This window comes from Melospiza melodia, chromosome 3 (assembly GCF_035770615.1).
Source record: "Melospiza melodia melodia isolate bMelMel2 chromosome 3, bMelMel2.pri, whole genome shotgun sequence".
Lineage (NCBI taxonomy): Eukaryota > Metazoa > Chordata > Aves > Passeriformes > Passerellidae > Melospiza > Melospiza melodia.
Window position 1 is genome coordinate 23,797,578 of NC_086196.1, and position 20,360 is coordinate 23,817,937.

The 20,360-nt window shown below is 44.2% G+C and overlaps 1 protein-coding gene across 3 annotated transcripts in view; it reads right to left on the reverse strand.

Annotated features, from left to right (window-relative positions):
• FYN (FYN proto-oncogene, Src family tyrosine kinase) overlaps positions 1 to 20,360 on the reverse strand; it is a 138,675-nt gene that overhangs the window by 6,740 nt on the left and 111,575 nt on the right. For all 3 annotated transcript variants that reach the window (XM_063151021.1, XM_063151020.1, XM_063151022.1), the window contains 4 exons: positions 17,354 to 17,533; positions 15,513 to 15,589; positions 15,258 to 15,411; positions 6,608 to 6,739 (listed from right to left, as the gene is read on the reverse strand). In XM_063151021.1, the coding sequence (XP_063007091.1) occupies positions 6,608 to 6,739; positions 15,258 to 15,411; positions 15,513 to 15,589; positions 17,354 to 17,533 (543 nt within the window). The remainder of the gene's footprint in view (positions 1 to 6,607; positions 6,740 to 15,257; positions 15,412 to 15,512; positions 15,590 to 17,353; positions 17,534 to 20,360) is intronic.

Below are 20,360 nucleotides of genomic sequence, written 5' to 3' on the forward strand. Positions count from 1 at the left end.
TCTAAATCAATTGGATGACTAGTCAGACTTATACAAATAGCAGTGCTTCAGGTATACATTTTACTTCTTAAATGGCCTATTTATGTTTACAAACCTATTCTATAGACTTACTTATCTCATCCTGCAAGTTTAGTGTTTCTCTTTTGATAGCTGGAGTCTGTCATATCTTCACTTCTAACATCATAGAGAGAATATCTGAGCAGTCTGTACAACTCCTCTCTCCTAATGAATACCCTGGAGTTTCAACTCTTAATAAATAATAAATTACATTCTGCTTGCAGTGTGCTTTCAGACCCCTTAAAAGTTTATCCTAAAATCCTTAAATCTGTGAAATAAAATACTCAGCAATATTCTTTTGTTGGGTACAGCTCTTCCACCTGGGTTGGGGCAACACCTGGTATCAATCCAGGCTGGGGGACGAATAGAGCAAGAGCAGCCCTGCTGAGAAGGACCAGGGGGTGTTGGTGGATGAGGGGCTGGACATGAGCTGGCAGCACCTGCAGCCCAGGAAGCCAAAAGTGCCCTGGGCTGCATCCAAAGCAGATTGGCCAGCAGGGCAAGGGAGGGAATTCTGCCCCTCTGCTCTGCTCTGGTGAGACTCCACCCAGAGCTCTGCATCCAGCTCTGGGTTCCCAGCACAGGAAGGACATGGACCTGTTGGAGCTAATCCAGAAAAGGGCCCTGAAATGAGAAATGGCTGAAAAAAAATCGAGATTGTTCAGCCTGGAGAAGAGAAGTCTCTGGGGAAACCTTACTGTGGCCTTTCAGTACTTGAAGGGGGCCTGTTAGCAGAGCCTGTTGGGATAGGACAAGGGGTAATGGTTTTAAACTGAAGGAGACTAAATTTGGACTAGTTATAAGAAAGAAAGGTTTTTTACAATGAGGGTGGTAAAACACTGGAGCAGGTTGCCCAGAGTGGTCATGGATCATGGATGTCCCATCCCTGGGAACATTCAGGTTCAGGCTGGACAGGGCTCTGAGTAACCTGAGATACCCCTGCTTATGGTAGGACTGGACTGGATGACCTTTAAGAGGTCCCTTCTCACCCAGACTATTCTATCATTGTAGAATTCTATGAAAAACCAGCTTGTACTCATGATGTTTCAAGAATTATGATTTGGCCAAGAAGAAAATATCCAATTCCCAAAAGATGGCTTTTCCATTAGCTTTTTATTCCCTGCAAAGACCAAAAATCAAATAACCTTCCACCATCCAGCTTTATTAGTGAAACCTTCAATAATCTCAGGATGCCACAGGATATGGCCACTCTAATGCTCAGTACAATAAAAATCTACTGCCCATATAGACTGGGGACAGAAATGCAATACTGCTTGGCTTTTCCTAGAAAAGTTGTAGGAACTTTAAGTTACAGTGACACAAAAAAAGATGTGGAGTTGAAGAAAACACTGGAAAGTACTTTGGTGTGCTCTTAGGAGCTTGATTAGATGGAGCAGAGCAGATGTGCAAATAGCATGGATCTGGGCAATGCTGCTCTTCCAGAAGACAGGAAACATTACTGTAACTAGGGAGTGTCCCTGCATGCAAACTAATGAGCTATACAGATCACTCTGGGACTTGTGAACTCCAGTGAGGAGAGCGATTGTTTTAGGCTGTTTTACTCTTGCTTTCTTCTCTTAGACTGCAGTGGGTTGACCCTGGCTGGGTGCCAAGCACCCACCAAAGCCTCTCTCTCACTCCACAGCTGGACAGGGAAGAGAAAATATAACAAAATTATATTTGTTATAACTTCATGAGTTGAGATAAGGACTGGGATAGATCACTCGCCAAATAGTGTCATGGGCAAAACAGGCTAGAACTAGAGATATCCATTGAATTTATTGCTAACAAAATCAGAGCAGGATAACGAGAAGGAAAATAAGGCCTTAGAAACAGCTCTAGCTCCTCCCTCAGTGGTGCAGGGAGACAGGGAATGGCTCTTATGGTCAGCTCATCACTGGTTGTTTCTCGTGCAGCTCAGGGAGAGAAGAGTCCTTCCCCTGCTCCTGCATGGAGTCCTTCCATGGGAGACAGTTCTCCATGAACTCCTTCAGCACGGGTCCACCCCATGGGCAACAGCCCTCCCCAGACTGCTGCAGTGGGTCACTCTTCCATGGTCTTTCAAGGGCAGGCTGCTCCAGCAGGGGCTCCTCTCTCCACGGGCCTCCACAAGGTCACAGCCTCTTCTCAGGCACCCCCACCCTCCCACTGTGATAGCCTGGCCATGCAAACCCAATACTCAGACTGGGAATGATGCTCCTTCCAGACCCAATGCATGCTTTCAGACCAGTGATCAAACTACTGCAGTGCACAGAAGGGAACAGCAAAGCTGCTCCTAAGGGAAGACAACCTCTGAATGCTGTTCTTACTGAGTACAATGCAAACCAAGTTATTTCTGGGGAAAAGGAGGAACAAGTTTTAAAACTCTGGAAGTCATGCCACTTCACTTAGAAATTAAAGCCTGAAAACCCCCAACATCTCTTCATCCTCAAAGCTAGACTATCAATATCTGTTTTTTGCTTTGGCTTTATTTTCTAAAATAAGTTATTTCCTTGGTATAACAGATGAATAGATGCAACCTTGAGCTACAGCATTTGTGAGCAGAGCTTCCTTGCTTACAAATAAACCCACCTGACCTTATCTATCCTCTGTGGTGAGTACACCTCTTTCTTAACCTCTTATTTACCATCCCTGATGCTGTTACACACACCCACCTGCCTGTGCTGGCTCTCTGTTATGTACTTGGCCCCAGGTTGGGTAGCACATGCTCTCTGGCACTCGTGGCCCAGCTTCCCCCAGGGATGAGGAGGCTGAATCCAGCTGCCCAAAGGCTGCAGGGCTGCTTGGAGCCCAGGCTAAGAGACCTGCCTGGCCAGAGGCAGCAATGTGAGTAGCACCATAGCTGTCACACTAGAGTGAAAATGAAAATGCTCTTGGCGTGACAACTGCAGCAGAAATTACAAGGGGCAAGGTCAGAGGTACTTGTTTGGTACTTGTTTGGTATGGCTGATATTTCTCCCTTTCCCAAAGGCAGCATGTTAAAAACCCACAGATTCTCCAGCTACTGCTAGGGAAGGGCATTTGTCAAAGAGAAAAGAAACTGATACTGAAAAAGATCCACTGAGCAGACTGTTTCTTGAGCTTGGCTCCTCCTCTGGCCCAGTCTATTTTACATTTCTCCACTGTAACACTGGAAATAGAGACTCTGTGTGAAAGTTGCTTAATTGAATTGGTTGCCTTGTGAAAAGGATAAAAAAGCATAAATTAGTTATCATAGTGGCTCATTATGATCACTGATAGAGAAACAGGCTTGGTTGAAGTATGAACATGAGGACACCTTCCAAAAAGTTGGTCTTGCTTGTGGGAGCTATAGAGTTTGGGGCAAGGCTTTATTGTGAACTCTAGACTGAACTTTATCTCCACCAGCAAAACCTTTACAGCTCATACATCTCACCAGAGCACCAGCCTCTCTTCCAAAATGGGGCATCAGGACAGGAACTGGTTGAAATCTGTAGGACAAAGAATGCCAAATTCTGTGCCACCCAGTCTGTTTCCCGGCTGTAAACTGCCTGCCCTCCCCCTCTGTCCTACTCATTGTGCTTCTCCCTCCTTCTACACAAGCTTAAAACAATGCCTGGTTCCAGACATGGGAAGGCACGAGGTTTGGTGTCCTGCAGGCATGGGTACCACCCCAGGACTGGGATGTGTGCTGTAAATCATCTCCCCAGGCACTAAGAGCTTGTCAAGCAAGAGGGCAATCCCTTTGTCTGAGGGCTTGAGGGCTTCTCTCCACTTCTCCCAGCCTGCTACAAGCTGTAAGCAGGAACAACAGGACAACATGTCCACAACTATTTCAGAAACTGGATATTACAGCAGACAGACAGCTCCATGACCCTCTCTGTTTCAAAGCTGACACTTTTCAGTGTCACATCTTGGGTACCAAAGTGCTGGCAGTGCCAACAGACTGCATTCTCTCACCTATGGGTTGTCCACTTGGGTGAAGAGGGCTGAGTCTTGCCTCTCAGGGTGACAGAAATCCTATTTTTCCTCCTTGTGCAAGCCATGCCATAATGACAAGAAAAGCCCTGTGGGTCCATCTGAACCCTACTGCCTATCTCAGACAGGGATGGGTATTCACAAAACTTTGTACTTCACAAGATCCTTCCTCTTCCCAGTGTGAAACAGGAGATTGATAGTCCTTTCTATGTCAGGGGAAAAGAGAGCCTTTTCTAAGGAGCTCAGGAGGCCTTTGTCACTTTGGGAAGTCCAAGCTCTCTTTTCAATCCACTTGCAAAGACAGATCCTCCTGAGAAGGCCCCAATTCCCCTCCACTGCTGCCTCAGCCTATAAAAACTTTCCCATTGAGGGTCTGGGAAGTGAGACTGGACCGAAATCTGTAAACACTTTGGATACTCAAATGTAAGATCCATGCTGCCCTTATGTAAAACTGGCAGAGAGGAGTGATGGTGACCATGAGAATTGTTAAGACCTCCTAGAAGAGCAACAGGGGAGTCCTGGTGGGAAGGAATGGTCCTGGCCTAGAGCCCGGGTAGGGTGTAACCAGGCAGGACACGACTGGCCAAAAAATTGCTGACTTAGTGAAATGTAACACACAAAAAATTGCTTCCAGCTACTTGGTGTCTTCCTAGTGCAGGTGGAGGAGAGTGAGCCAGAAGAACTTTTGGCATGTGAGGGCTTTATGTAGTGAGGGATGAAGGGGTAGGATGGTGCTGAAAGAGCAGAGATCCCACTGGTTCTCTTTGATGTGCTCAAGCTGCCATGTAATAAAACTGTCCAGAATTTCAGGACACAGCCCATGCCTGAGATTACTGTCATGGCTCCTACAAGAAGTTATATATTGCAGGCACTTAAATGCACATCCTGTGGACTCTTTCTCCTTTGGTGGGGGAAAGAAACATTTATGAAGTGCAGACATCCTCTGCAGCCATGGCCAACCCTGTGTTCAGCTACAGACTTGTGAGTAAACATAGGGTTTAAATGGTTGTTTTTGCATGGAATGGTATTTTCACCTTAACTCTGCCCTGGCTGGTGAGAGCCTCTGTGCACCCACTCTGCTGGCAGTGACTAGAGAATTCCTGCAGCCCAGTCAGGGACACTGCCCACCCTCTGGGAGCAACACTGAACCAACTAAAGTTTATACCTCTTTTTTATCTCTTTGACCTTTGCACAGCATGCAATGTCTGCTTAAACCTTCAATAAACCTGCAGAAATCATACACACCACTACCAGGAATCCTTATGGCAGGAAGACTTTTGTGCTGACTGGTGACAGAGCTGCTCTGACTGGAGCCAACACCGACATGGGGAAGTGCTGGGCAGAGGGACTCATCCATTCCACAGAAACATGCCATTATATTTTCTGCTACCTCATTCAGTTGTCACAGCCACACCTTTGCTAAGCTGCTCCCTGTTAAGGATTCCAGAGTTCACTGCTGATCATGAGATGCCCTCCAGTCCCCATATTCTCTCCTCAAATTTCAGCTACTGGCTGCTAGGTGCTAGCAAACTTGAAATTCCTGGTAAAAGTCTGGAAGATTAGTTTTGCTGAGTTCAGTCTTCTTCTGAAGTAGTGTGAGACACCACAGGGTAAACTGAACTCCACCTTGATGCTTCTCCTGCTCAATTTGATGTATGGATCTGACTGCTTGATCACAGCACAGATTGGAAAACTGAAACTGCTCTAGGGCATTTTCCATTAAATCAGCTGCAGTGCACAGAGCCAGACTGTTGAGTATTTAGATTTTTTTTTTTAAATAAAAGGACTAAAAAGGCAGCTAGAGGCATCTTGAAATACGGGGCATCCCCTGTTAATATCTGTGCTGATGAGAAAAAGAAGGGATTAAATTATTTTCCATGTAATGCATGGCTTTCACCTCACCCCTTTCCTCTTCACCTGAATGCCCACAATCTTCAGGGGGGCAACAAGAATAAAAAGCTCTTTCTGCATAGGCAGATCCAATCACTCCCTCCTACAAATCTTAATCCATTGGACACTTGGCAGGGTTTCAACAAAGAGCCATGGGGCCTCCAGTTCCCCCATGCAGAGAATCTGGCCCTGCTGTGACCCTGCCATGAGCTCTGGTCTGCACATTACACAAGTATTTTCTTCCCTTTCCATCCATCTCAAAAGCAAGGATTAAAATTTAAGAGTTTATGAAAAAGAGATTTGATAGTACCAGACATTCAGACAGTCATCAAACCTTGCAGTGAACCAGTCTGACAGAATAAACGGAGTGAGGCCTCTGTGGGAGTTTAACTATAGGTATCTTAAAGTAAATGCAATGCTGTGGAGAGCTATTTGCTCCAGAATGTAATAATTTTACACCATTTTCATTAGTTGTCTAGAAATTATATTAATTGAATTGAGCACAGTTAAAACAGTAGAAATGAGTACATTGAATTGTCCCCTTGTCATTTTTATCATGACCATGGCAAAGCAGCTTTGAGTCAGAAATGTTTTCAAGTATACACAGAATTTAAACATTATAGCCATTCTCCTTTGAGCTCAGTGAATATAAAACAACATTGCAGCTTAAACATATGGCCCATTCTCACTCCTTTTCCCAGGTGAAGCAGGACATTTTTCTTACCTGGGTATGGCACTCTCCCTTTTGTTACCAGCTCTGTCAGCAGGATCCCAAAGGACCACACGTCTGACTTTATTGTGAACCTTCCGTACAGCGCCGCTTCTGGTGCAGTCCATTTAATGGGGAACTTTGCACCTAAAGAGAGAATACATGAGTCTTAACCACAACAGAGACAGAACCAAAGCACCAGCTCACAGGTGACTCTTGGGTTCTGCAACACGTGCAGGTGGAAGGAGCTGCAGACAAATGTTACCCAACAGCTCCACAGAGTACAGTCAGAGAGGACAGGGGGCAGAATGTGTAGGGCATCAGGAAAGACTAAGCAGGGAGAGGGTCAGCTTGTCCCACATCACAAGAGAAGAATAAGATGTTTTAACACAAGTTTGAAGTTTTATAAAATGAAAAAAAAAAAAACCACCCCAGTTTTAAAAACAAATAAGCTCATCCATTCCACACAGTTTTAAAAACAAATAAGCTCATCCATTCCACAGATATAATAGAAATACCTTCTCCCAGAGTGTTTTAAGTATTTGCAAATCAAATACAGTTACTACATAGAAGCAGAACTGAGATATACTGGATATGTACCTCCCAGTTTGCCTGCTCAACCTGAGCAAAATGCAAACAAACAAACATGGTGAAAGCAAAAATTCAAAGCAAATCCAATATTTCATTAGAAACACACAAGGACTTTAAAATAATACTGCCATTTGAGTTGCTTGGAGTGCTTGATGTCAAGGCACGACTTTGGCCTGTGATTTATAACTTGACAGTGTACTTTAAGCTCCTGGCACTGCAAAGCCTGTAGTGCCTTAAATGCGTGCAGCCCTAATGTGCTCATCCATCATCAGAGCTTGCAGGAGCCAGTTGCAGTAAGGATAGTGAGATAACAAACCTTTAAACACTGATTTATTTGCTTTTCCAATCACTGACTGTTTTCTTAGGAAAAATATTTTCAGTATGACTTTAAAGAAAAGTCTTGTGGTAATAATTAACACACAGTATGTACAAAAAATATGCAGACATTTCCCTGGTGCCTTGTATTAACATACAGGCAAAAGAGTTGCATTGCTTACTGCTGATCCCTAGTGACAAACACTCTTGAGTTTGGAAACAGACTGACTTTGACTTCACATCACCCTCTCATAAAAGCTTCCTCTGCTTTCAGGAGGAGTGTGAAAGTGTAACAACGTGGACAAATCACTCTCAGGGAGTGAACCTATGGCACTGTTTAGAGTTCCCTGCCAGCATTGTTCCACCATCACATCCAGGGCTCAATGTCCTGTATCTTCTGCCACACACCCGAGTCTGATGTGACTTAGAGTAAAAAGTACACATGGTAATCCTCATCTCCCTTCTTAGTAAAACTTCAATGTGCTAAAATTTTTTCTGCTCTACATGTAAATGGTCCTAAGAGAGACTAGTACTCTAGTACAAATACATTTTTTTTCCTAGGGAGTATTGAAGTTGATCAAATAAGTCCTGCTAAAAAACTGGAAAATGTCCTGCTAAAGGATGAAAAAGATGCAAGAGAAAGTTTCAGATACCTAATGCCTGAAGTCAGGAACTTAAGACTAGTTAAGCATCAGCACATCACTGGCTAGATTTGCCAAGGTGCTGGAGGATTTTGGATGCCTGTTCACTTTTTAAAACCTGTCTCTTATGTATTTTCATTGGTTGACAGGTAGGCAGAACTAAAATTTGGGTGCTTGGCTCAGTCTCAACCTCCTTCACTTACACTTCTTTGTGTGACCAACCTTAGCTTACAAGACCCAAAATTTGCAGAACCATTTTTTCCTTTTGCCTTGGCTGTGCTGTGTGAGTCCTTTGCAGCAGAAGCTGCCATCACTTGAGCCTCTCTCCTGGAATCTGGCCCTGCTCCAGCAGCACCAGCAGCCACATGGGCTTGGCAACTGCTGCTCCAGCTGCCAGGAGGTCCTGGGGCCGTACAGCCCATGCCAATCCCTGGAAAAACTGCAAGCTGCATGTGGTCAGGCTGCCCAGGCCAGCAGGGCATGCCTTTAGATGGGCTGTGCAGGCAGCCCTGGATGGGAGGGCCAATGTTCCTCTGCTCTCTCCTACGTGCAGCCCAGATAGTACACACACCCCGTGCCAGCTGGATGAAGGAACAGCTCCAGGCTGGCCAGGAGCCTGAAGCCTTGGACCTTGGCTGGTGCTGGGTGAGATGGACATGTAGGGGGGTTTGATTGTTCACACGTTGCACACATTTTATTCCACAATTTTCTTTTTCTTTAATCAGCTGTGTTTGTCTGAGAAACTTAGAGAAATCTGCTCAATTCCCTTTTGCTTCAAACTCAGATCCAAAGGTAGCAACCACCTACAACTCATCTTTGGAGGAAGGAAATCTCTTCAGACTCTTTTGTGGCCAACTCCCCCAGTATTTTTGTCTTCCTCAACCTACTGCCAGTGTATCACTGGGAGATGCGTATGTGGCATGTTGTCAAACCACAGGAAAATGAGAAGCAAGGTAAGACCCCAAGAAGGGGGATCAATTCCAGGACATCCCTTTTCCTGAGAGCTAGAGCAGTACCATCCTCACTGGGGTGTGATGAGCACTGCTGGAAAGATGAATGGTCTGTGCTGAGGATTTTCCAACGACAGGACAGCTATTCATTACTCCTCTATGCTGCCCCTGCTGTGGATGATTCTCTGGCTAAAGCAACTAATACAAAAAATCACGTTCTGCAGTTTGTGCAGCATTTCCTGATAGATGACAGATTTGGAGTGCTAGATGGGGAGGGGAAAAATGCAACCTTGGCAGAGAGCTTGCTAGCAGAGCCCTGCCTCATGGTTTTCGGGCCCTGCAACACATGTTGGAGGCTGGATGGTTCAAGAGAGTCTGCAGTCCAGAATGGCAGAGCTGTCAGTGAAGGGAGAGCAGAGACCAGGGGGAACCACCAGGCTGGTCACCTGCAGGTACAGCACATGCCCTGCCCTCACATAAAGAGATCACACACAGCTTGTGTGAATGGCAGTGTGTGTGTTTGTCTGACAGGGATCCTCCAAAGTGCTGCCCCTCATTCAATGCCTGGAACTGGAAACAGACACAGTGCACTGCTGTGAAAGCACAAAAATTCCCAAATGTGTTGAGCACTGCCCTGAAGCCTCCTGCTTGCTGTAGCTCCATGGAGTGCTAGCACAGGCCAGATGCTCTGTGTGGCTCCTGATGGACACACAGTTCCTGTGCTTAACTCTCTTCCCAACACACTGATTAAAACCCCCAATGCCTCTCTCTGCCCAGGCCTCAGAAGCTTATTAAACAAACTGACTTTGTGCTGCAAACAAATTACAGCATCAGGTAAAAAGTGTATTACTGACAAGCATGTTAATAAATCTGATAAGCCAAATCACCCCAGCTGACAAGGCAGCCCATCTCCTGCTCTGAAGGCAGATTTTGTATCAGTGGGGGAGGGATTTCTCTCTTTTTGTTGCTGGAACATGTTTTATTACAAACTAGCACATGAGTAACCCCATGCATGGACACAAACAGCAGATTGCATTCATCAGGTCAGGATGACCTGTCTTTGCCCCAAAACAGGGTACTAATCTGCAGCTTTTATCTCAGTCCCCTTTTTTTTTTTTTTTTTTTTTTTTTTTTTTTTTTTTTTTTTTTTTTTCAAATGTTACAGCCCGGGGAAAGCCTTTTTTGGGTTTCTGCACTGGCTCAGTCCTATTCTTGGGACCTCTGCCCAGGCATTCACACAGGTTATCTCCCAGGAGGATTTCCCTGGGAAAATCAATCCATGGTCCTGTTTTAATTCTTTGCTGGCTTTAAGCGGGTCATGTGATGAGAAGGAGCAGAGGGGGCTGGGATGATTGAGTGACCCTGAGATCCAACTCTCAGCATGGTTTCCTCTGAGGCAAGCGAAAATCCCTCAGAGCTTTGGTCTCTTTTCAGATCTAAATCTTGATGAAGTAGAAACCTCTGAAATTCATGCCCCAGAGCCACTGCCAGCTTGATAATGATCCTGTTTCTGGAAATGTTACAAAGCTGCTACCTCTTGTACCTTAAAACCAAACCCAGTGGAGGACTCCGAGCTCTGTGACCCAAAACCTCGGGGCCCGCTCGGGTTAGCCATCAGGGAATGCAGTGTGGCATTGGATTGCTTCTGGGGCTGGAAAGGGAAAGCTGTAAAAGGTAAAAACGGAGTGCTGAAGCAAGCATGAAACAGGAAACGAGTCAGCCCCGGCAGGCGATGATGAGCGCCGTGTGGGAGGGACCGCGCAATCACGCTTTTTGTGCTCTGAGAGCGAACGAACGTGGAATGACAAGCCTGGCAAACACCAGCCATGAGGAGCAGGCTGGGCAGGCGGACCCTCCCAGGGAGCGGCTCTGAGCTCCCCTCTGGCTCTCTCCGGCGGCCCCCATTCCTTTCCCCTCCTTTCCCTCGCCCTTCCCCTGGCCCCGGCCGCAATCCTTCCCTCCCCGGGCAGGCAGAAGGCGCCTCTGCAGGAGCGGATCCCCACGGACCCGCTGGCTGAGAACCGGGAGCCCTCTCTGTTCTCTGTTCTCGCAGGTAAAGAGCGAGAACAAAGCCCTGGATGCTCCAGCCTGCACTGCAGTCACAAACAAACCAGCTCTGATTAGCTGGTGAACAAGTCTGCAAAGAGCCTGGAAGGGGAGGGGGGAAAATCCCTGCCTGGCTCTAGGAAATCAAACTAAGAAGCATCACTTGAAATCCCTGCCTATTTCTAGGAAATCAAACTTAAGAAGCATCACTTGTTTTTAAGCAGGGCAGGAAGGAGTTACTTCTAAGTGTTAAGGAGGCAAAAATGATCTGTGAGTTTACAAACACGTACTAGAGCTCCCAAAATAGCTCTGACTCGTCTGGAAGGCATCAGAAAGATCCTTATTGTTTCATGTGTGCTTAGAGTGGCACTACTGCAAGTGTTGCTGGTGTGTGCAGTAGAAACATGGCCTGGAAAACAACTCTGCACTTTTTATTTATTGAGAAAAATTTAAATTTGTATCAGCTGCTGCTGCTTAGAATAGTAACAACTCTAACCCAGTGACTCTGTGGAGCACTGGCACTCTCCACAAAAATGCCATGTCCTCGGCCAGAACTCCACATAACTGTGAACCCTATCAGTGCAAGGATAGCAGAACTTCGTGGGAAATCCTTTGCTGGGAGTGATGGCAAGTTTCTCTTTGTCCTGTAGGATACCAGGAGTTTTAAGTCTTGCCTTACAGGGCTGACACAAGCATCATCACCAATGGAAGGGAGCAACACTCCATGCCTGACGCTGTGTGTGGGGAAGATGTTGCAACAGCAACAGCCAAAAGAAGCAATGGGACAGGCTGCAATACAGTCCCCCAGTGTAGCCTTTGAAATGGGTGTCACCCCAAACAGGCATGTTTTTCCCCTTTGATTACTCACTTCCTCTAAAAGCAAGAGGAGCCAAATGCTCATTACAAGCCAAGAACTTTTTTTTTTGTATTATTTAATGGCAGTGTATGGCTGCTAGTCGCACACTTTAAATCATTAGTGGCATGACCATCTCTTTCCTTCCTGACAATTGTTGAGAAATGGCAGTGCAGACAACGAGCTGCTTTTTATTTATCTCTCATAAATCAGGAGCAGTCAGGCCTCCTTTGTTCAAACCCAAAAGAAAATAAACCGGGCAGTAAAACATTACCACCAGGCTAAGTAATACCCACACAGGTTCAGGAATCCTGCACTCTGGCCTGCTGGGGCTCAAAGCATCCCCATCTGTTTCCTTTCAAAATATTTAATCAGAGACAAAAGTGACAGTGGGGGAAGGGAGCAGGAGATCAAGCGAAGCTGGAGAAAACCACCTCTTCCCCACGCCAACAACGAGCTCTGTACTAACACACTTGAGCCAAAAGAAGGATGGCTGCTGAGAAGAGTGACCAGAGACTTTAATCTTCAGATTTTGCAAGGAAAAACATTTCCTTTCTCCCACAGGAGCTGCCAGTCTGGAGCGCTCCCTGTTCCCCTCCCCTCTGCTGGCCAAGCTTTCCTCCTGTGTCAAAATTCCCACTGAAGCAGTAGTCAGCTAGATAAACAGAGCAGTCCCCAGATGCATCCCCTTGGAGGCTGAAGTAATAGGTCATGGGAAACAAGCAGAGGCAACCATTTCCTCCTGATACTGTGGTCTCCAACAAGCATTGCTCAAACTGAAGCTTAACTAAACAAGCCAGAGCTGAATTCCAGTTGGAAAAAAAAAATCCATTGGTGCATTAGAAACCATTTTTCTCTTGCAATAAATCAAAGGTCTTAACTCACCCTGGCTTGGAAGCCAGGTTAATTGGAATGAAATGTAAATTGAGTGCGTGCTACTTGGTTAAAAAAGAGCACCCCTTCCTACTCCATAAGAAAGGGACAAAAAATACTAATGAAAGTAGGAAAACCTTTCTACTTGATACCTGTGGTTACAGCACTTTGGGTCTCTCTTTTAATGAATTCTGTAGCTCTGAAGGATTTCAGCCTGATTTGGAGGTCAGGGGAAGGAATTATTGTCCGTTGCCCTCAAGCATGGGAAGGATGGATGACTTTTCCACACTGGCACAAGGAGATGAAGCCAGGCAAACATGACTCAGATCTCCAGATCATCAGCAATGCATTTTAAAAGCCAAACTAATTCTCCCTTCCCAGACACTTTTTCCTCAATACAAGTGATTTCTGCCATGAAAAAAGGACAGGAGACACCCACAATGCTCCCTCTCCCTGCCAGGCCTGGTGTTACACTTTTCCAAAAGTTTCTCCACCCCAAATCAAGTGATTTTTATTTAAAATTTAAAAATATAAACTTCTCCTCCATATCAGTCAGGTAGGTTTTCACAGCTTTTTTAACATGTGAAGGGAGCAAAACTATTCTGAGAGATTTAAACTGGGAGGCAAACAGGTCATCATAGGATTTCCTAGGGATCAGGAGCCTGCAGAGATTTGGCCAGAAGTAGGTCACATATTTGTCTATGAAAACAAATAATTAGTCATGTAAAACTACACATTGGGTGGTTTCCAAAGGGAACAAAAGACATGGCAGCAAACCAGGCAGAAGTGGAGATAATATAGGACACTGTTTCAAAGCCATTTTGCAGACTGCATCTGCCTGCCTTGTTCAGGGAAAACTCTTCTTGTTTTACACAGGGGAACAGCAAGCAGGCAGCTTTCTGTCTGCCAGAGCCTCTCCAGACACTCTTATTGCTCCAGAGAGAATGACACAAGACTATTTTTTTCTAGCAAGAAGCATTCCCACCCTCAGGCTGAAATCAATAGTAGTTAAGGCTCTGCATTAGTATCTGTCAGGGGTTCCTCAAGGACCTCACTGTCTGACTGTGAAGCAGGCACCTTTCAGGGTGGATGCAGCCTGTGCTCCACACCCTGTGACTGGGTACTGCCCACAGCAGTTCAGGGGGCTGAGAACAGCTTGAGAGCTGCTGCTGCTCCCAGGGCAGGGCAAGGCATGCTGGAAACTCTCTGGCTCCTTCTGTCAGCACTTAGAGAAAAAGTTACAGAAAGAGGTTAGCTGTTTCCTCAGAATTAATGGCAGGGTCCATGCTGAAACAGGGACTTTGCTCAAGAGAAGAAACTCACAAGAGGAAACCCACAAAGAGAGTTCTTGGTGATGTACAACGGGGTTTAATGGGATCCTCCCTGGCTTTGGCACTGAAAGGATGGAGTTGTGTTTACCAACACATATTGAGCAAGCATGACCAAAGTACTGCCAGCAGAAAGAGAACAAAACTGTAGCTCTCCAGCTTGGACCAACATCTGACAACTAAGCATGACTTGTAAAGAATAACTGAAAAGAGCCTGTGACATGGCTCAGTTTGAACACACATGCTTTTTAGAAAAAGCTGCAAAACTGTTTGACACATTTCTATAGTGTATCAGTGGTGTCTGTGACCAGCACCCTGTGTTGCACTGGAAGATGTCATTTCTATTAAAACAACAGGAAAGGAAAGGAAAGAAGAAAGGAAAAGGAAAAGGAAAAGGAAAAGGAAAAGGAAAAGGAAAAGGAAAGGAAAGGAAAGGAAAGGAAAGGAAAGGAAAGGAAAGGAAAGGAAAGGAAAGGAAAGGAAAGGAAAGGAAAGGAAAGGAAAGGAAAGGAAAGGAAAGGAAAGGAAAGGAAAGGAAAGGAAAGGAAAGGAAAGGAAAGGAAAGGAAAGGAAAGGAAAGGAAAAGGAAAGGAAAGGAAAAGGAAAGGGAGTGCTTAGAGAAGCAGCTCCACTGCACAGAGGCACAACTCTTTGACCTGTTTGAAATAAAGTAAGAATAGTACAGGAGTGATAATAGTGGTTAGTAAATACTAGAAGGCACACTACAAAAGAAATACCCTACATACACTTCTCTGGATCACCACATTCAGACTCTCATAACCAGCAAGTAAAATATGCTCTTTGCTATGGCACCATGAAGATCCTGTCTTTGCTGTCATTTCCAGCTGTGTTCTCACTTGTCACCTTTGTTTCATTTTGGTTTTCAAAGAAAATACAACAAAATAAGACATTCTCTTTAGGACATGCATTCAGAAGTAAACTTCTGATTAAGAGTTAATATGAGTTGAAGATTTACTGCAAGCAGCTCCGAAGCACAGGAGAAAGAGTTTTCAAAACCACATTCTACTCTTTCCCTGCCACAAGAATGACACTCAGTGCTGCATTTACCTTGTCTGGCTGTATATTCATTGTCTTCAATCAGTCTTGCCAATCCAAAGTCGGCAATCTTGCATATGAGGCCGTTGCCCACCAGGATGTTGGCAGAGCGCAGATCCCTGTGTATGTAATTCATCCGCTCGATGTACGCCATGCCCGCGGCCACCTGAGCAGCAGGAGACACAAGCCATGCATTTAAAACAAACTCAGTCCATACATGGGCTACAAAACACCCACACCTCAGTGCTCAGAGCTGTGCAGACAGACCTGGGCCGCCATGTCCACCAAGTTTGGTAACTTCAAGGCTCTTCCTTCTCCATCCTTGAGGAAATCTAGCAAACTCCCTGTAAATGCAGAGTTGACACAATAGAGAGATGTTAGGAAGACAACTCATCAGAATGGAGGTGCAGCAATATGTGCAATATTAAAGACAGCAATGTTTCAACTTCAAGGGACAGTTTCAGAAAACCCCATGATATCTCCAAATTCTCCTACTGTACTTGCTTCACTCTTGAAGCTGGCTTGCAGAAGAACATGCAACTAGTAAAACGAGAGTTGCAGTGAAAGGAAACAGGATTGTTTTAATTTTTCCTGACCATTATTGAGAAAGTTGATCTTTCCTAACTTTTCCAGTGCTCTTTTAAAACTACATAGCTGCTGCTCTCTAAAGGCCTCAGCTAACTGCAAAGCAGCAGCTCAGTTCCAACCCACACAAATCATGGAAGAAGTCAGATCCTAGCTCAACGTGCTCCAAAGGAAAGGTCAGCCCAGAGCCTGGTGAGCCCAAGGGGGATAGCATTAGCAAATGCTATTTCTCCTTAGAAATCAGTGGTGCTCCTCCTCTAGGTAATCCAGAACTAAATACAGCATGAATCATTAATTTTAGAAGACAAAGAAGAGATGAAATGAAAGCAACTTCAGCAAAAGTTATAAGAGTATCACTTTCCTGTGCTAGGGAAAACAAGAAAGTACCCTGTTGCCTTAAAGAAAGAGCCTAGGATGTATAGATTCTGTCCTAATCTTGTATCTGAACAGAGAAGTGTAGCAGTCTCCTTTAAATAAGGTCAGAGAATTGGTTTAAAAAATAAAGGAAAAAGAGAGATGATTAAGCGTTTCTCCCTTGATAAATTGTCAGCCTCAAGCTCAGATCCAAAGATGTAAAATGTTACAGTACAAACCAGTAAAGTAAGCCAAAATAAACCCCATACTTCAGAAGGGTTTTGAAAAGTCTTTATTTTTAAAGGGAAAAAGCATATGCTTGTCACTGAGACATATGATTAAAGTGTGAGTTAGTCAGGGCTTGGATGCCTCTGAGGAGGGAGGTGGGCAAGCACCTGCCAGGAAAATAAAAGTCAACTCCAAATAGACTGAAAGAATGCACTTAAAATTTCAGAGTGTATCCTCCAATGTACAATGAAACTTCCCTGTGAGAACTTATGTTTCCTATTTGGTTCACTTGCTTTTCCAAAACAAGCAGATTTTTTGCTCTGCTCTAAGCACCCTGCTGGAGATCTGATGGAGCAAAAAGTTTTCTTTTTCTCATTTTACTACACTGTTACCAGCTAAATAGCTTAAGGAAGAGACAAGGGGGAAGGGGAAAGTGAGGGAAAGAATAATATGTGCAAATCATGTATTAAGTTGATAATGGGGTGGACTGAAAGTGAAGTGTGATCTGAGAATGAGGTGCAGTGACAAGATTCAGGATTGGCTAAACAAGGAAACAGAAATCCTGGGCCAACAAGTAAAACACTGAAAGAAGATGTCCTAAAGAACTCTCTGATGCCAGGAAAAGCTAGGATCTTGGGAAGCAGCATGTGATATCATCAAACCTAGAATATGCAAATCACTTGTCAGGGAAGTCTGAATGCTGGTGCAGTTGGAATCACTTAGCCTGCACCAACTTCTCTTTCCCCCAGCTAGTACAGATTTTCTTTGTGCATCAGGTCCCAGTTCATAGTGGAATTCCTAATTCTTCTGAAGCCAGAGGTGGCTCTAGTTTCCTGTTCCCTCTCTCCTTCCTTGCATGCACCCTGTTGCACCTCCCTCTGTATCCCCAAGGAGAAACAATAAAGAAAAAATATTATCAAGGCTAGCAGCTCTGGCTTCACCTTTACTCATGTACTCTGTGACAATATAGATAGGCTCTTCAGATACCACAGCATAAAGTTGGACCAATTTGTCATGTTTTAGCTTCTTCATGATTTGGGCTTCCTCTAAGAAGGATTCTGGAGACATGGTGCCAGGCTTCAGGGTCTTGATAGCCACTTTAGTATTTCCATTCCACGTACCTACAAGCACAGACACTTAGTTAGATTAAATATCTTCTGCTCCTTTTTCTGCCTGATGCCTAATGTAAGCAAGGAAAAAAATAGCAAGGACATTTAATATAAATTTTTAAAAAAAAAGTTTGGTATCCCATGTTGCCTTATCATTATATTCCTCCCACACCTCCTTCATATTTTAGTCTTTTTCTGTTACACTGAAAAATAATACTCCTATTGGCACTGGGGCACAACTGCTGTTGTCCTACTCAGACAGTGTTTCCAGTGATCTCCACAGAAACCTTCTCTGAGTAAGAAACTTGGGACTGCTGAAACCCATCTTCGTGTATTCCCTTGCTAACAAGTAATTGGTCCAGACAACAACACAGCTCCAGTCACAGATTTGGACAACAAAACTGGTTAAACCAGAATTTCTCATTTGCAACACATTTTAACATTTTGGTTTTGTTCTGAGTCAGATTAAAAAAAACAAAAAAACAAAAACAAAAAACAAAAACAAAACAAAAAAAACCCCAACAAAAAACTTCCTGAGAAACAAATCCTGAATTGATTTCAATTTAGAAACACAGGTGTGTTTCCAAACTGAAATGTGTCTTTTTCCTTCCCCTCCTTATCCCCAGGGGCTGCTGACAGAAAATGAGGTGTTCCTGTCCACTTCAGTTTGCTCTTTAATCATGGTCAGCACTGAAACAGACAAGTTGCAGCATTTTTCACCCATCAGCTACCAAGCTTTCTGGAACATCCAAAAGCCTGCACAAGAACCTGGAGACAAGTGGGGAAGGCTGACTCAGGGCATCATGCAAAAGGTGGGGCTTCACTTGGATATTAGAAAGGGGGAGGAGGACTGGAAAGAAAGAAAACCCAGAAGACCTATTAATGTAAACAGTGGGGACTTTTTTGGTTTTGTTTTGTTTTGGGTTTTTTTTTTTTTGTGGGAAGTAAAAGGAGGGACAATTAAAATGGGCAGAAATACCCCTTTCCTACTGCCTTCTGGTTGTCCTTTGCCCAGACCAGCCAGAACCCTGCTCCAGAGTCAGGGCTGACATGGCTCTGAATGTGATCTGTAGATAGGGAGCTGCTGTGTGATAAAGCAGAACAACACTAAATTACTTCAGGAATTAATCACATTAAAAACTACTCCTCTGCACTTAAACACGAGGACAGCAGAAAGCTCACAAAGTACACAAAGGCTGTGTCATGAAAAAAGGTAACATGTAAAATAACCCCATTTGTCTTTGTTAAAAGTATGCGAACAATAACAGGGCTCAGCTGCTTCATGGGAATTGCTTAGGCCAAAATAACTTTATCATGAGCTTTTGCAACCTGCCAGAATATAAATGAGCCATAAAATGGGTCTTTTTTTGTGCAAATGCTCAGGTCCCAGGTCTACCTTGCCTGGCTGAGGATAGCAGAAGAGCAGTGGAGAAGCTGCTGCTCCTGTGCTGCTCCTCACTTTTAAAGGGCAATCCCAAATGTCTAGCAGGGCTTGAGGCACATATTAGTCAAAAGTGTGCAGTGCAAGTTGGTTTTTATGATGCCTTTATTCCCTTCTGCCAGTTCGGTGCCAGCTGTCACTGAACTGACAGCTCACTGTACTGTCAGTGGAGTAATGCCTCGAGTGACCACCTCTGCCACCCCAGCACGCTTCAGAAGGACTCCTGAAGCCCTCATTTCTCTCAGTCCTTCAAACCAGAGCTGAAGCAGGACTTTGCTCTAGTGGCACTCCTGTGTAACCTGGGAAGGATGTGGTTTTGCCTCTAATTTCAAGCAGGGTGGCCAAAATCTTTTCAGATGGGTGACAGGGAGCGTGTTTTGTCTGGAGTCACTGAGGCTGCAGACTGCAGTGTGCCATCAGTCACGGCCACTTTGCAGAGGTACCACAAATTATATGAACCGGGAATAAAAACAGAGTTTCATGGGCACCAGACTGGCATTCATAAAATAGGATCCCACCTTGTGTGTTAACAGGATTAATGGTGTACTATCTGTTTAAATAAAAATTCCAGGACTTGTTCTATTACTAGTGTTTTCAGCAAGTCTGTTTTTAAATATTTTATTAATTTCTCCAGTTTAAAAAAGAAAATAAACCAAAAATGTTGACTTATCCTCTCAGCCCTGATTCCAGTTTAAATTCTTAAATTTTCTTTTTCTGTTTTAGTATATTTTTCTAATAGAAAAGCAGCATAGACTTCCCTCTGAATTCCTCCCATATGTAGCTAGTTACTACTTAATGTGTTTTTTATTAATTGTTACTGTGTTAATCTATTCCAATTTGGTAATGCTTCAGGGCTATTAACATATTTTTTACTATACATAAGAAACAGAATTTGATAATTGTAATCATAATTTTTGCATTTCTGACAGCTGCTTGGTACTGGTACTTGGCACTTTATTTCTCATAGCTGACTTTATTTATTTATTTATTTATTACATTTGTTCCTTTAACTTGCTGAATCAGTTTAAGGTCTACAGCACACAGAGTTGACCACTAAGTATGAACATAAACTGGAAACTTGTGCATGCATTCAAGATGGAGAATGAGAAGGAGAAACTGCAATTATCTGGAAATGTGAACAGAAATATAGGCAACTTTCTTTGCATCAGGTCAACTGCAATTCTGTGAGATTCTATAAATTTCCATATTTCTAGTCTATAAATTCTGTAAATCTCACAGACTTGCTGCTGGGCTCCCTGCTGGAGCACCCACTGGTTGTTTTGGCTGTACATATTTTTGTGTCACTGCAACAAAAGGAGTGGTCAAACTGCCTCCTCAAATTTTTGTGAAGAAACAACACATAGTGATTCTTTATTTGAATTGATAATTTTAGAGTCT